At 36.7% G+C, this 16,551-nt stretch overlaps 2 protein-coding genes across 3 annotated transcripts in view; one reads left to right on the forward strand and one right to left on the reverse strand.

Moving 5' to 3' along the window:
* Nucleotides 1–16,551, forward strand: part of LOC134542200 (uncharacterized) — a 1,033,251-nt gene that overhangs the window by 799,561 nt on the left and 217,139 nt on the right. The gene's annotated exons all lie outside the window — the stretch shown is intronic.
* On the reverse strand, nt 7–7,150 carry LOC134542426 (uncharacterized). The gene is made up of 3 exons (XM_063386649.1): nt 5,243–7,150; nt 4,976–5,116; nt 7–2,400 (listed from the first exon to the last, which is right to left on the reverse strand). The coding sequence occupies exons 1-3, from the start codon at nt 5,482–5,484 to the stop codon at nt 138–140; spliced, it is 2,646 nt and encodes an 881-aa protein (XP_063242719.1). The 5' UTR covers nt 5,485–7,150; the 3' UTR covers nt 7–137.

Consider the following 16,551-nt stretch of genomic DNA (forward strand, 5'->3'; position numbering starts at 1 on the left):
CATTTACAGTACTGTGCAATTTGTACAAGCATGAGAAGTAAACAATAATTAGAATTTTTTTATCAGATATAAAGCATCACTGTATCAAATTAAAAAAAAGAGTTCTCGTCAGCCACACAATTTCTGTCTCTCAAAATTCACACATCTGAAATTTTGCGTTTCTTTGAACGACTTTCTTGTGCCTGTATAATATATTCTGGCTCACGAATCGGTTGTCCCCTGGGACGACATGGATCAGCAAGCTCTGGCAACAAGCAGTTGTTAAAAAATCGCAACAATTTTGACTCCATTTTCTCAAGCCAGAAACAATCATCTCTCACAATTCTTTCTATTGAAATGCCTTTCGTTGTCCAAACGACAAAATCACACCACTTTCTTCGTGTGATGTGTAATTGCCCTTGCACTTGATAGTAGTAATTGTGAGAGCGATTCAAGCAAAGCTCGCCGTCGACAACTCTGCAAAAGAACGTTTTCAGCTGCATTGCTGCATCTAAAGGGTTAAGTTCCCTTGCAGAGTATGGACATTTCACCTCCACCAAACCATCTTCATCAACTAAACCATCAGGAGAAGCTGCAAGAAAGCAATGCTGAAGGTCAACGAAGAGACCACATTGTTTAACAGTATGGCCTGTTTGTTCTTCGTATAAAGCGACAGCTATGCGCTCGTTTGCTAGACCATGTATTGTGGCAGCATTCTCCAATACACGACTGTACACAATCGCTTCCACTGTCACTTTACACGAAGTATTTTCCCTCATTTTACAGACACGTCCGAAAAAGGAAGCAGTGACTCGTTTTCTCCGCTCCTTCATCCACAACTGACTGCTTCCTTGATCTCGTGTCTGCACCTCCAGATCATTCCTTTCTTGCACTGTAAGCTCTATGCTTCTCATCACAGACTCAGTCAGAATTTCTAGTTCAAGACCAGAAGCTGGAGGCTGAGTTGCATGAGGACCATAGCTCTTATCACCCTGTGGTTTAAATGATTCCGATTTCCGTGGTACATGCGGATTCATATCCAACCTTCGCCTACAGTTCGCCTGCTGTTTCTGTCTTTTTGCCATTAATCGCTTCACAGTCACTCCAGGGCTGTGACCTGTGATCGCCTTCATAGTTTGTCCATGCCATTTGTAGCGAAGTTGGAAAGACAAACCAGCAGCAGTAGCCCTACGGCTGTAAGACCCCTGCTGTGAACGGTTTATCTGCTTACCGCCAGCCATCCTTGCAACTAATGACATGTACATTTCTGCTTGGTTGGTTGTGAGATCCATTACAAGTGCTTGTGACTTTGCTCTCACTCGGTCAAAAGCTTGTTTGATTCCCACAATCAATTCACGAGGCAATGCGTCATAACTGCAGGGATTTTCTGTTTTACCAGCTCTCTCACACACATCTAAATTGCATAACTTATGGTCTCCAAACACATGGTTGGGCACATTTAGAAGTGTTGATTGAAGTAGCATAGCATCACCCCCACAGTTGCTGATACAACCTCTTGCACAGCGACAGAGGGCTTTGATTTTCGACTGGCTGAGATGCCGCATATGGATGCCCTTGGCTATGGCATAAAGATTCTTTTTGAGATTCTTCACGACATGGTTAGCACATTCAATCTTTTCAACATCTCTTCCGTACGAAACATTTGCAACTATGGCTGCATGCACACTTGAATCCCCATCACCAACAAACTTCTTAAATTGAAGTTTGTACTTGGCTTCACAGAACCGGAAACCTTCCACTATAATGTCTGCCTCCATTGCAGTGGAAGAATCAGTCCAGTTCCGGAAACACAGGTGAGGCGTGGGTTCCTTTTCCATCCGTTCGCTCCGAATGCATGCGGTACAATATTTGTTTCTCACACCAAGGAATAACAATTTCTTAGTGTAGAAGCCAATTATTATAGCACATCCAGACTTAGCAGAATACCTATGACCATAGGATCTTTGGCTCCAACCTCCATCCAAAATTCCTATGGTCCAAGCATATTCCTCATTTCCAACCATACAGATGCGTCCATCATCTTTCGCCATAGAGAACTCTTCCAGTGCAGCATCTTCCATTTCCTTCTGCAACATTGCCTTCCAGTGCTCTCCGATTCTGTTCTCGTGATAAGAAAAGCAACCCGGGCTCATAGGATGCATATCAATTAGTGACAATAGTTCATACAATGGTCCGTAGCCTAGACCAACCGAAATTGCGCCCCAAACAATCTTATCGTTGATATCTAAGTTGGTATCGATTTTGCATTTTCTTTTTCTTCCCACTGGAAGGCATTCCACAGGCTCAGATTTGAACTGCTGCTCTTGATTGCAGTGAGTGCACTTAAATTTAAAATTTGTCAGCAGACCGTACCTGTTGACACTTTCCAGAAAATATGTTCCTGAAGATGAAATGGGACACCTGTAAAACCAACATAATAATAATTTCTGGTAACATCTCCCAAAAACATTTGTTACCCGTTTGGCTTTCACACAATAAACAAGACAATTTTTTACTAGCATCGGCAATTTAGCTATAACTATTGCTATACATTGGTACTCAAGCTGTTAGGTTGTGATTTTATTAATTTCATACAACTGCTCTAACAGCATAATATTGCATACATCCAAACTACTGTCGTTAAAATCGAACATAAATAGCTTGCAGTGAATCCTGAAAGATCTGCCCGACTCTTTGTGATAAAAGATTATTCTATATTTACGTAAATGTACGTTGAAGTGCACTGAGGTAAGGTGGTCAAGTTATCCGTTTCACCATACACAATAATCTTAGCAGCTCCTGAGCTCTGTCGAGTGACATGTGAACAGAATAAAATGAAAGAGATAAACTTACATGCCAGTAGGTTCGCTAATTTTTGAATATGAACAGAAGCTTCTTTATCTTTGTACTTATCAATATAATAACATGCACACCACTACAGTTTTCCCAAACTGTTGATGTGCATGTCACAATTAAATAAAAAAATAATTGTGACATGGCTCGAACAGATATACATTTTACATGCTTAAAAATTATGCTATTTTAATGTAAGTCTGAAATGTTGTTCAAGAAAAGGATACAATTTTCATTTGCATTTCACTGTGCTGCAAGAAGCCATATGGCCATGGCCACATTTATTCGCGCATTTGCCCTCTTACACATCATGGTATAGTAAAACACTATTTCGATCGTCATCGTCTTCACCTCCAAAAATTAATAATAAAAAATTAATAAAAAATAAATTGGATATTTACGTTGAGGTATTAAAATGTTACTTACTCGTAGAACAGATAGGTACTATCGCCATATCGGCAGACACGTTGGCACGTCCAACTGTCGTAAGCCAAGCGTGCAAATGTTATGATGCTATCTTCTTATAAGTAACAAGAATATGCACAATTAGAATATTACGTTTTTAAATTATTAAAAAATATATTTATCTTGTTCCTTTTACTATGTTTCTTAAAAAATTTCTGCAACAACGTTCTTCCGAAAGAAGGTATACACCGATTTTAAAGGTGCGTGCCTACTTTTTAATTTTATTTTTTTAGTAATTAGAAAATAAAAATTGGTACTTTTCCCACTTTCATCATTGAGGCTGCGACCCAAATTTAAAGTTTCCAGCCCTTTTGACAGTGGGTTGGAATTTGTATAGGCCATTGTGTGAGCGAGTGAATTACTTTTTGCATATTCGAGCAATTCTAAATTTAGGCCCTAAGTTTAATTATAACAATTTCACGTCAGCCAGAAAGCTCAAAGGCTGGTAAAACAATAGAATTTTATTTCATATAATTCTGTATCAATTTCATCTAAGTATTACACACCCATTTAAACACAATTTCTATACATAATAATTTTACTTCAGCAAGGTCTTCGGTTTCTTGTAACAAATAAAATTACCTAAAAAAATAACTGGACATACTTAAACAAAGTTTTTAAATTGTAACATTTGCCAAAGAATTTAAATAAATCTAACTGCAAATGTAAGAAAACAGTATAAAGGTCTTTAAAATTGTATTTTGGAAAATTACCTCAATGTTTATTTGCTAAAACTCCTCATTTCACTTGTTGTGTGTGCGCGCACGTGGAACTTATGTTTCTATGATCATTTATAGTTGCAAATAATGTAGCGGAAGTTAAATTGAAAAATATATAATTCTTTCTGGCCAATATTTGTTTACAAACAAAATTTTACAGACCCCAAAAGAAAAAAAAAAAAAAAAAAAAAAAAAAATCGCCACTGCCTTGTAATTGTGTTTCTAACGAACTTGTATAACTAACGAAAATGTGTAACTGCTAGGGGTTAGTGATACAATAAATGCTTGGGTAGTGAAAAATCCATTGTTGAACGACAGCATCGAGAGATTGGCCCTTATTTTTGTATCGTTATATACATAACTAAATAATTACGGGAGGAAGTGGCCGTAGGAGGCTGGTCCGCTCGGCGCGCAGGGGGGTTCCTTTGCGCGGCTGCCAAAGGTATGAAATTAAAAGAAAAACATAACATTGTTCGTACTGCAATTCAACTTTGCATTGCTTAGTGTAAAACTATACGATAAAAATGGAACCCTGTAATTTTTTAGCATAGTAATTATTTTTTTTGTTTGTTGGGGCAAAAGTCCATCTTTCCCCGATGAAAATTTTACATGGTGTGCAATTTTTTTTCCACTATAGTGTTTAACCTCTTATCGAATAAAGGCTTACTACGTTAGTAAGTAGCTCCACCACAGTTCACTCGATATATGCGTTAGCTGTGATTACATTGGCTATTTATCTCTCCTCGTCAATATGGCTCAAATATATTTTCCTTTTATTTTCAACATTTATTAATTTAAATCGGTATTGTTACATATCTATCCTATTTACTTACTAACTAATGAAGTCAATAAGTTTGTAGAAGAATTTTCAACCTTCCAGCCGGTTAAACGTTCAGAAGGCGGTAAACAGTAGTGGAAAAAAATCTAAATAACTCAATTTTACATAAAACAATTTTTACCTGTGTCTCTCCAGAAGACGGCATTGCACCATGAAGTGACGAACGTCAACCATCATTCGACCCTCTAACATACTGAGTCCCGGATCTGTCTGTGGCAATGGAGGCTCGTAAACCACTATCAGCGGAGGAAGGTCATCATTCCTAGAAGAGTTATTCCCTTTTAAGAAACATAGCCCATACAATAATTTTTATTCATATGAGTATTATCACATGAATTCTAAATTTACCTGTCATATCACAAACAAGATATGTAAGTGTAAAGCTTACCCTTGATAGTCATCGGACAGACTATGTGTACTGTCATCAGTGTTGCGTGATGTACACGCCGCCACTGAAGACGCCATGGTGGTTACATCTGGCACTGTGGGGACCGAACTTTCACCGCCTGGGCTCTCTGGCAAGGTTGGTGTTGCAGGACCATCACCAGCAGGCAGAGGGTTCTGTGTCAACCCCAGCTTCTTCTTTTTTCTCGCTAATGTTGCAAGCCTAAGTGAAATAATATAATTCATTAGAGTAGTTAAAGAATTTTAATTTGCCTTTGCTTTAATATTCATTAAGTTTGCTAGTTTAAGATTTATTAAAAATTTATTTAAAGGAAACTATTTAATTAAAAATAGCCTGTCCCCCCCCTTCTTTTTTTTGTGATTCATCTGCTGTTTGCCTAGATTTAGTCCATTAATCATTAATCTCTCTGTTGTCTATTTTCATCTGTAATATTTTTTAAAATATTTCTGAGTTAAGTGGTTTTTGTTTGTTGATTTTACTCTCGAATTGTTTAAGTTTTTTTCTGGGTGCACTTATAGCAATTTTTGCGGAAATTTTGATTTATTTACTACACATTATAGCATAAGTTTCGACCAATAGGTGGCACGGTAAAATGTCTAACATGTTTTTTATGTGATTAATTACGCATTTGTATTTAAAAATGCTTAAACTGTCTTTGGAATTTTGAATTCTATTCTGAACCACCTTTAGCATGTTACTGAATTTTACGTAACTATAAAAGATGTTGTCAATAACTTAATATGTTGCTCAGAATTCATATAGTATTACATTTGGCAAATTTTAAACCTGTAGATGCTCTTTAATAGTACTTAATTTTTTTTCATTATTTTTGCAAACAGTAGTTGTACCTTCGGAAATAAAAAGTAAATATTACAAAACTAAACTTGAAAAATATTTATCTACTGTATTAATCTTTATGCTACAAAACGAAATTTCGTTTGTGTGTGGGTACATTTTCACATTTGTAGTGTTACGTAACTGTTTACATACACGGATATCATCGTGATTATGGTTAAATATTTTTTTTATAAAATTAGTCAAGATTTAATTTAATAATGGGCCATTTCAGCGAAAAACTTGTAATGAAATGTTGGTATTCTGTAAGACAATGAGTTGAAGGATTGCTGGAATCAGAAGAAAAAAACAGTATGTGACGAAATTGTTTGTTTGTTTTTTTCGAAAGAGGAAGTATCTAAAATAAACTTAATCTCATAACGTGCCAGAGACGATTAAATGTTATGTTTTTGTGCACGTAAACTGTCAACAGAAAATAAAATTTTTCTAAATGGCCTGCTTGTTTTGAGTGCATTATATACTGTATTTTATATACGCATTTGTTATAGGAATATACTATAAACTTTGACTTAATGGAACGATGTACGACATGTAATATGATTTGTCTTGTCATTTAGGTTGTATTTCCCAGGTTAGAACGAACAGTTACAACTCAAATGGAATTTTTAAGTAAGTACTTAAGTTTAAAAATTCATAATATGTTTGTGCCGCGTAGAATGCATGAAAACCATCGATAACTATATAATAATTGCCGCGGACTAATACGTATGCACTCATTTATACAAATTTGATTTCCTAGTCTAAACTCCCCCGTATCAAATACAGTCCTGCTACGATATTTGTTTTGTTTGCATTCATTTTGTTTTAGCACACCAATGTTTTTTTATGGCATATAAAACGTGCATTTTGTATCTAATTCTTATTCCTTACATTACTTTCTTTAGAAAATTTCAAATACGTAAGGAAAAATCATTAAAAAAAATATAGAATTTAAACGTACCAGCGGTGCGACTTCCTGAAAGATTTTATGTAGTTTTACGTTTCATAGTCCAAGAAACCCATAACCATCATCAGTTCTAAAGTGATATGTATATGTATGTATATATATATATATATATATATATATATATATATATATATATATATATCACAATTTTATGAACACGATAACTGCCGTAATTTTTCGCACATCAATTCCAAACTGATACATAAAATCAAGTAATGGAAAATCTCGATCGAGTTCGTCAATGGACAAAATCAGTCCATAGGGGTAGAAATGGGGAAGGTTTTTTTTAACAGAAAAATCGCAACAACTTCCATAATATGATGCATATCGCATCCGTGTGAACATAAAGCTTAAAGGAAAAAATAGGAAGAACTTTTGTCTGAATAAGTTTTTGATACGACCAACCATAACTGCAAGGGGTGTAAAAATTAAAGTGTTTCGGACCAAAAAAATCGTAACTCTCTTATTATGCATACTATCGAATCCGTTATAATTCTTCAAAAACCTTGTAATTTTTTAACTAAATCTTTTGTCGGAAACAATTTTTGATTAGACGAACCATTTTTGCAGGGGTTAAACAGGAATTGACAAAAAAAAATCATTGCTCCCTTAGTAGGCACACCATCGAATATGTTCTAACTGTTTGTAAATCTTATAAACGTTATCAAAAAATTTTGTCTGAAACAATTTTAGATACACCCAATCATTGCAGAGTTATCCTTAATTTTCGCTATAGCAAAAAACTATGGGGAAATATTGAATAAACACAATCTCTTTCATTGCTATATCAATTTGTTATTTAATTTCAGGTGTTGCAGTTACTAGGAAACATGTATCACATTAAAAGAATATTCATATTTTTAAATTTTTATATAACCAAGCATCACTGCAATGAGTGAAATAACAAAAAAAAATCATTGTTTGAGTAACTACGCTATATAATATATACGTCTTAATTTTTTATAAAAATTCGAAATACTATCTCAAACCTTTATCAAATAAATAAATACTACAAAATATACGGGCGAAAGGGATTTTTAATATAATGCCATTGATTTTAACACCAACACAGTATGTACAAGAAAAGGGTAATGTAATTATTTAAAAAGAAAATTACCGCTAGTTATAAATTAATAAATTCTTTAAACTCTAAACCAATAAAACGGCTAATAATATAAATATATATATAACATAAATATATACATATGAATGGACTGGAATTACTTTTCCGGGGAAAAAAAAATACAATATGTGATTACAATGTAGAACAAGTACATAAAAATACTTACTCAAGTTGGCGTCGATGGGCTTCTTTCCATTTCCTGCTGTGCTTCATTTTAAATACACGTCCACTTACTATTGCTGATACTAGTGTTGTGTTTTGACCGTTTCGAAGCGATAATATTCCCGCCTGAACTCCTGCGATATTCGAGGCATCTAGTGAGTAAACTCGGAACTAACCGGAGCTCTAGCGGCAAACTGTTGAACTCGTTCCTTTCATCAGCGGCAAGTGACAGTTAAATCACAATATTTTGTACTCAGATTATTTAAATTCTGTACGTTGTATTAAAAAAATTAAACCGAAGAATTGTTCATTGTACCTCCTTTAAGTTGTGTGCAAAGTAACAGCCGTGTACCGTTTAAATATATACCTAATATTTAGTTTTGAAAATTTCTAAATTAAAATTAAATAAGAAAGAATTTTTTGAGAAAATTTTCATCATCATATTTACAAAATTCAAAGTTTTATTTACAATTCTACTGTTTATTAATTTTTTTATCTACTACGATATTCATGGGAGAAATAATTTTCTTGGAGGCTGCAAAACTAAGGATCTTAGCCTTAAAATATAACATTGTAAGCTGCTCGAGCCATTTGTTTACATACGTTAAGCGAGATTAGCTGCGCAAACTGGAAGAACTTGGCCAGTTAATATAAATTCTCGCTTTACTCTGGAAAATCGAGATTACGCATGTGGTGAAACGCACAATCGACTAAACGAGTTTATATTGAAACTAATCGAGATTAATTTGCTTAAACTACTTTGGTGAAACCGGCCCTAAGAGTTTTAAGTACTTCTTAAGCCACAATGCTATTTCGCGCAAAAGTAAGTATATTATCATTCTCCTATAGCGTGCATCAAAAACACACTAACATTCATTTAGCACGCCGACATGTCCATTTGGAACACGAGCGAACGCCTCCACACTCGTGTATAACTCCGTCGCATATCACAACTATTGCGCGACCTAAACTTCTTTGCCAGTCCCAAAGTCAATTTCATGTTCTTAGAATGTTCGCTCAGGCTATGTATTAGCAAACATAGCTACCTTAAGGCAAACTATATTGACTGCTATAGCTTGCAAAACTTTAAAAGTCCCAGTCATAGCTAAGGCAAAAAAAACCTGCTAATGTGCAAAGAAATACACTATAGCCAAGTAATTTTTTTAGAAAAGCCTAAATGTGTTTTATGTCTTCCCGAGCTCTTAAAATGGCCGTAGAAACGAAAACCAGTTCAAAACTAGTACCAGTACAGCATTACTTGCGCTGTAATTGCAACAGCTTGTAACGACAGGCTCAAATAACATATCTCTAAAGTGGTCTGGCGAACAAAAAGTTAACCACCACAGCCGATGCGTGTAATAATTTTAAGTTAGTTCCAACACACGCCAAACAGAGCCCAATGCCTGACATTGCTCACTTGTTGTAATGCAGCGACTCTGCAGTCCTAAGTCGTGAGCGCGACCTCCGCTCATGACGCTAACAGCTCGGCCACAGAAGTGGAAGTCCACAGCCCGAGGTCTCGCGTCCAAGTCCCGCGCGCGGCGAGCGCCGCAGCAACAGTTCAGGCTCTACGCGCCGGTGGCGCCGTGAAGTGGCATGGAAACGAAAACACACACGAAGGCCCGATAGTTTCGGTACGCTGATAGCTGAGTGGCGAAATTTATCGGTAGACCCAGACACAACAAAAGTTCCGTTCCAAACCAAACAAATTTATCAAACCAAAAGAGTTATAAATAAATAATATATGAAAGGTTGTAATATTTTATTTAAAAGTCCTGAAATTGGTTTATTAGGTATATGCAGATATCCTGAACTGTTACCAACAGATTTTTAAAATCAGTTGCTGTAAATATGTAGCTAAATTGAAGAATTTTCATCGACAAACTGATTTTTTTTTTAGGCACTTTCTCGGTGGCTGGTGTCAAGCTCAGTCCAAGCCCTCCACTTGACTTAAATGGTTACCGCTGTCGTCTTTCAGGTCTGATTACAATTCACGCTTCACGCGCAGGTATAAAATTAGAATTTTTGGAATTGCTTACTTGTGTGTGATCTTCTGTACATTTTTTTCAATGGCAATGCTATGTTGCATCATCTCCAACACCCTGAGTCTGGTGTAAATACGTGTTAGAATTTTGTTTGCAAGAGCACTTTGCGGGTACAGTTACCACACATTATTTAAAGGCTGCAAAGAATCACGCAATTTATTGAGATTCTCTTCGAAGATATTGGTTCAACCTGAGCTTTTGTTCCCCCCTGTGGAAATTTCAGCACGGATAGAGCGTTGTGTGTGTGAGCACAGATTACAAGTTTGGTCTTTTTTTCTTTCTTTCCTTCTTTGCTCCTCGGCCGCTCGCATAGCCTCGTACTCTCGCTCGGGCAAGAGAGGAAAAAAGGGGAGGGTATGTAAAGGGAAGAAAAAGAGAACGCTCTAATGACTTGGATCACGACCCTCCCCAAGGCTCGGAGCTCGAACTGCCCTGGGTGCGTGCTGGCCAGTCAAGGTCGGTGCCGTCGCCTCGGTGGGGGGGTGATATACCGCCTTTCAAGTTTAGGCGTGTTTTTACATGGAAATTGCGTCCAACAGACAGTAGTAGACGAGCACATCTACCTAAAATACCTTGGCAGCCAGCGGCTAAACCCCCCTTTTTTACAAATGTAATCCTGTGATACTTCTGTAGAATTAATTTTAGAAAGTAAAAAAAAAAAACGAATGACAGTAAAGATGTGGTTTCTAGGGCGGCTAAAAATTCAGAGCATAATATGAAGGACGATACAAATATGTTATCTGATTTCGAAGCACTGGTGAAAGGTGAAATTTTAAATGAATTAATCCAGTCTCTTCACTAGTAGGTATAATAAAAGTTGAATTAAATTCGTAGACTCTCGTGTTAAAACTCTCCATAATTATTTCCTTTATTATATTTTTATACAACTTCCAATTACCAACAACCATGTTTATAGCTATCACCGCAATAATCCACGGAGTTATTAAAATATATGAAGAGGAATGGGAAAAATAAGTAATTGACGCTGTTGCCCCAAAACAGAAACGAAACCCTTGTTCGTGGGCGTTAACACCTTGAACTGGGCCGGGGGGGGGGGGGGAGAGAGAGAGAGAGAGAGAGAGAGAGAGAGAGAGAGAGAGGTTCCTCCCCCTTCCCAAAGAAATCAAAAATTGCGAAATCGTAACTGTGAATCGGGAATGATAAACATTCCGCGGGCCCCTTAAAAATCTCACAAGATGTTTGCCTTTGCTCGTTTTACAACATTCTTCAGACCGAGCTTCTTGAATCCTTGCATGAAATATTGCACAGCAGTGTTTAACTATAAATTATTGCCACGTTTCATTGCCCATTCTTCTTTTGTTACTTTAGAAGAATCGTATGTGATAGGTTAGTTCTATAGTTTTTCCATCTGTCTCTAGGGACATAGCCGTTGATCTTGATCATTTACTCCAGTTGAATGGCAAAAATCGCTATAGTTACAAGTTCCATGATATGCGAGTTATGGAACGACTGTTGCATCGATTTGTCGCACGATTCGAACATCTGTTCGTCTAGTACAGCGATTGCCATCTTCACTCTTTTCGAGTGCCAGATTTAATTTTTGCAACTGAAGCCGGAATTGCAATGGCCCGTCGCCTGTCCGTCCGTCCGTCCGCCTGTCCGTCAGCCGCCGAGCGATTCACAACACTCCGTCTTCCTTTTCCTTGTACAGGCTGCCAACTGTTGAGAAAACTTCAAATTTGTATAAAATTTATTTTGTATGATTAGATAAGTTTGACAATCGTGTAAGCTGTGCAGTCTCATTAAACTCAATATTTGTTTTTTCAATTTTTTTTTTCATTCTGGTGTTAAGATTTAACGTGCATAATAAATTACACTTATGTGAATCGAACGATTTTTGTTTCAAAACAAAACTTTTAAAAAGTGCTGAAACGCAGTTTTAAAAATTTTAAGCATTTGAAGAACTAAACTTACCTAAAAATTAACTTTTACTATAGGTAATAGAATTTGGCACGTAAAACCCTTGCAGATCATTGTAGGTTATAATTTTTCTGTCCGTCCATTAGAAGTATGAATATCAACAAGCTTTGACGGACGGATGGAATTTTTCAGGCCATAAGACTGGCTGCAGGTCACGTGAATGACGTACGTAGGCCTATACGTGTAATTTCGGCTTCAACCGACGGCCAGACCCTTAGATGGGTGAAAGGAAAAGTTACCTAAGTCAAAATACAAACTTTTCAGAAAAATGATGTTTTGTGAGTTTTGTTATAAAAAATATTTTTGTTATTTGGTTTTTTGGTTGTATTTTTTTCTAAAATATTTTCCTATTTTTTGACACCCCAGTTGAGCTTTTAACATAATAATACTCAATTATGGAGCAAAAAAGAATATTGAAAAATACTGACTGTGCCACTTTGCATTTCATCCGTCCATATATATAAAAATATTTTTAATTTCTCACAAAAAATTTTTTTAATAATGTTTTGGGTTGCCATGTGAACCTATGTCGTGGGCCGTGTAGTAGATAATTCACTTCTACGTTCTCGTGTGAATTGGGTGGAAACATAGCTCCTGTCAGCTCTTTCTACAATGACACGTTAAACGGAAACGGATCACGTAAACAGAGACGGATCTCGCGGAAAATAGTTTCCACAATTGCACGCAGACGGAGATGGACCCGCACGGGTTAGCTCGGCAATGCCGAGCTCTTTCGCTTACGACCAATTGATGCCGAATTCTTGGCTGCGGTGGTAGCCATGCTTGTTTATGTTTCAAATACGTTAAAATTGGTTTCGAACACACGGATAACTAGTGTTATGTTATAACCCTGTCGTTTATTTTTTATTGTAGCTTTATGTAATTTCTGCCCGTGAAGAATAATTTTTTTATAATTAAATTAACATTTCGTAATCTTGATGAGCAATATCGTTGTTACGTGTTGCCGTGCGTGGGGGAAGCAGAAGAGACGTGACAGTGATATGTGTTCCCGTGCCGTGCCGTTGTAGAACGGGTCTCTGCGCGCGCGGCCGGGTCGGCGAGTCCAGTCCCGTGCTGGGACCCGTCCCATTAGCCCTAGGCCGGCGGTGCGGGGAACTAACTGGTCCTCTGCCCGCCGCCGCGCGCGGGGCAGCGCCAGCACACTCCTGTGTGTACTGTGTGTGTACTGTGTGTCCCATGTGTGTTCTCTGTGTATTGTGTGTCCATTTACATGTACTGTGTAACTGTGTCAAGTGAGTGTACTGTTTATGCAGTGTGTGTCCATTTTCATGTACTGTGTGTCCAATGTGTACTGTGTCGCCCATGTGTGTCCCATGTGTGTAATGTGTATGTACTGTGTGTCCCATGTGTGTACTGTTTATGTATTGTGTGTCCATTTGCATGTACTGTGTGTCCAATGTGTACTTTGTGTGTATTTTGTGTCCATTTGCAGGTACTGTGTGTGTACTGTGTTTGTACTGTGCATGTGTACTGTGTGACCAGTGCGTGTGCAGTGTGTGTTTACAATGTGTCCAGTGTGTGTATATATTCGCCTTCAAATTACAAAGAACGCTGTTCGCAAATCATCCAGGGAGCTTCGTAAATTTACGTTTTTTTTATTTGTACACATACACATGAATATAAACATATATATCCATATACACATTTATTTGCATTTACACATATATATGCATATGGACACATAAACAAATGTTCTCTGAACACGACTCGACAATAATCTTGAAACGGAACACAATTCTTAGGTCGGTGCCCAGTGTAGTTTTGACTTGGGTCAGGTTTTCTGAGATTTAAAGAAATCTTTTATTATTTAAGATGGATTCTTCGTCGGAAAGTTCATAATTTACAGAAATTCAAAAAAAATAAGTAGCTGCGTAGTTCGGGTACGAACCAAGAACTACAAGCGCGTTAATTTTATTATTTTTTTTAATCCAACATATTGCATTCAAGATGGTGGTGTGAAAAATTTTTGGTATTTTCTAGGATCCCAGATATCGGCTAATGTTAAGGTTCACATCATGACCTCATATGGGGCCTTTCGAAGATACGGGCTCCGCGCCAGTGAGTATTTCCCTTCGCGGACAGAAAGAACAAAGCGCTAAGGGCTACAATTTTATTCTGTGTAAACACATTGCAAATAAGATCAGAATTTTCTCTGAATAACCTGTATTTAAAACATCCCACAGAGCAAGTTCGCACCAGGTACGCAGGTCCCTTCAAGGTGGATCGCTTACGCCAAAATTATATTTTATAGTAAAATCTTCAACGCTATATTTAATAGTTTAGTCTTCAAAGGGACAAATTATATTGCGACTGTGATTTGATGTTGCTGCATTAACGCTGATGTGCTGCTGTTATATTTTACACCTGTAACCACTGATTACAAAAATAAATATTTCAAATATTTCTATCTTACGTGAGCACTGTCAATGCGTGTCACATTAAGCTTTAACTTTTAAGATTTGATCTCTGAGCTAATTTACGAAATTGTATAAAAATACTCAATGTTACAAGATCTCTCTATCTTGCTTTGTGACTTTCGAGATTTCTGTATTAGTACCAGGGACGAAAAATAACGCAAATAGGTGGGCAAAGAGTGATTACTTTGTTAGGAAACCAGAATATCCTAAATTAAACCAGTCAACGACGAGTTTTACAACATTTCACTAGTATAGGTTATGCTAAATAAAGTGTTTGAATCAGTAATGTATATTATTACTATTATGTGAATATTCACTCGTGAACTCAAAAAAAATTTGTCCTCATATAAGTAAGACTACAAAGCATAGCAAATAATCCTTTTCAACAAGAGTAGGTACTAGAGTGTAAGATAAATTACATTCACTTAAGGACAAGGACGTTCTTCTTAGTGTTTGGTTTTTTAAAGTGAGGAGAACGAATATAAATGTAGGCTTTAAGACCAACTTTCTGACGGGTCATAAACCATTCTCGCGAAATTGGGAGTAATGCCTGCTGCGTGCAGTAGTTCGCTCATGTGCGACAGAGGCCACATAAATCGTGATCTCCAAATTGTGAACAGAACCACGCATGGGTAATTATTGGTTGCCAACTACTCGTTGTACGGCGCGCATCTGCGGAAAGAAAGTGTACGTGTGTTTACGTCGTTCGGTCGTACATGGACATAAGGTCTAACCAGGGTAATAGCTAAGGCGCTATTGCGAGGCTTGTCTATTTCATAATTTAGTGCAAAATTAGTGATAAAAATAAACAAAGATCAGAGCTGTGGTTAAAATATTTTTGAGAGGAAAGGGTTGTTTATCAAAGCCACGTGACTAGACGTTCCCATTTCCTTAGAATTTTTGTTGTATATGAAAGTCTGTGCCATATAACGTATATTATATATGACAGTTCTCAAAGTAGTATAAATGGACTACGTATCCTTCCGCCATTGTTTTTTTTTTGTCAACAGCTTTTGTAAACAACTTCATGAGTTTGCCAGTGTTCGCAAACAAAAATCATGTGATGTTTTACAAGATACTGTTGGTACCACTGGTTCTACTTTAGAGAATCGTCAAATTTTGGTCAAGTTACATGACACCGACTTTATCTAAAGTGTGAATGTGTGCGTACTCATATTACTGTTCTTAATTTTATATAGTTGTAGGAAAGTGAATATTTCATCCGCTTGTGAGACACGTCCTGTTAATAGAGGCAGTTACAATGGGCGGACGCTTGTTAGAATAAAAACATTATTTAAACGTGTTGCTCAGCGTCTTTAATTACTAACACTGATGATATGTTATTGTAAGCACTTAACTTGGCAATCATAATGATGTTACTGTGATATGGAATGGCTATGATTCGCCTAAAAGTAAGTACCCATGATAAACATTTCTCTATCAACCCTTAAACACTATTAAGAATCCACAGTATTTTGGCTGGGCACGAAACTTATCATGAATAGGTCGTCTTTACCTATATACCATCCTGGAATATCACTTATTATTCAGAAAACTAAGCAAATGGGCATTAAGAACAACCCGAACTTATATCAACAATAATATTTCATATCTCTTTTAGATATATTTCTTAATATTTTATAGTTATTCGCTTAAGGAAGTAGATCATCCGAGTAAAGTTTAAAAAAAAAATGTTTTCGGTCTTTGGGGACTGTCATTTGTGGCTCAACTTCCTTCCCATCGTCAATATTTAAAGTTAAAATATAATACTTGGTGCTAAT

This window comes from Bacillus rossius (assembly GCF_032445375.1).
Source record: "Bacillus rossius redtenbacheri isolate Brsri chromosome 4 unlocalized genomic scaffold, Brsri_v3 Brsri_v3_scf4_2, whole genome shotgun sequence".
Classification (NCBI taxonomy): Eukaryota; Metazoa; Arthropoda; class Insecta; order Phasmatodea; family Bacillidae; genus Bacillus; species Bacillus rossius.

What these genes read in the sequence shown, in the direction of transcription:
- LOC134542426 (XM_063386649.1), bottom strand. Translation starts at nt 5,484, where the DNA reads ATGAATTATATTATTTCACTTAGGCTTGCAACATTAGCGAGAAAAAAG. An exon ending in CTGTCCGATGACTATCAAGG is followed by an intron (nt 5,117 to 5,242) that starts GTAAGCTTTACA and finishes TAACTCTTCTAG; the next exon opens with GAATGATGACCTTCCTCCGC. An exon ending in CGTCTTCTGGAGAGACACAG is followed by an intron (nt 2,401 to 4,975) that starts GTAAAAATTGTT and finishes TTGGTTTTACAG; the next exon opens with GTGTCCCATTTCATCTTCAG.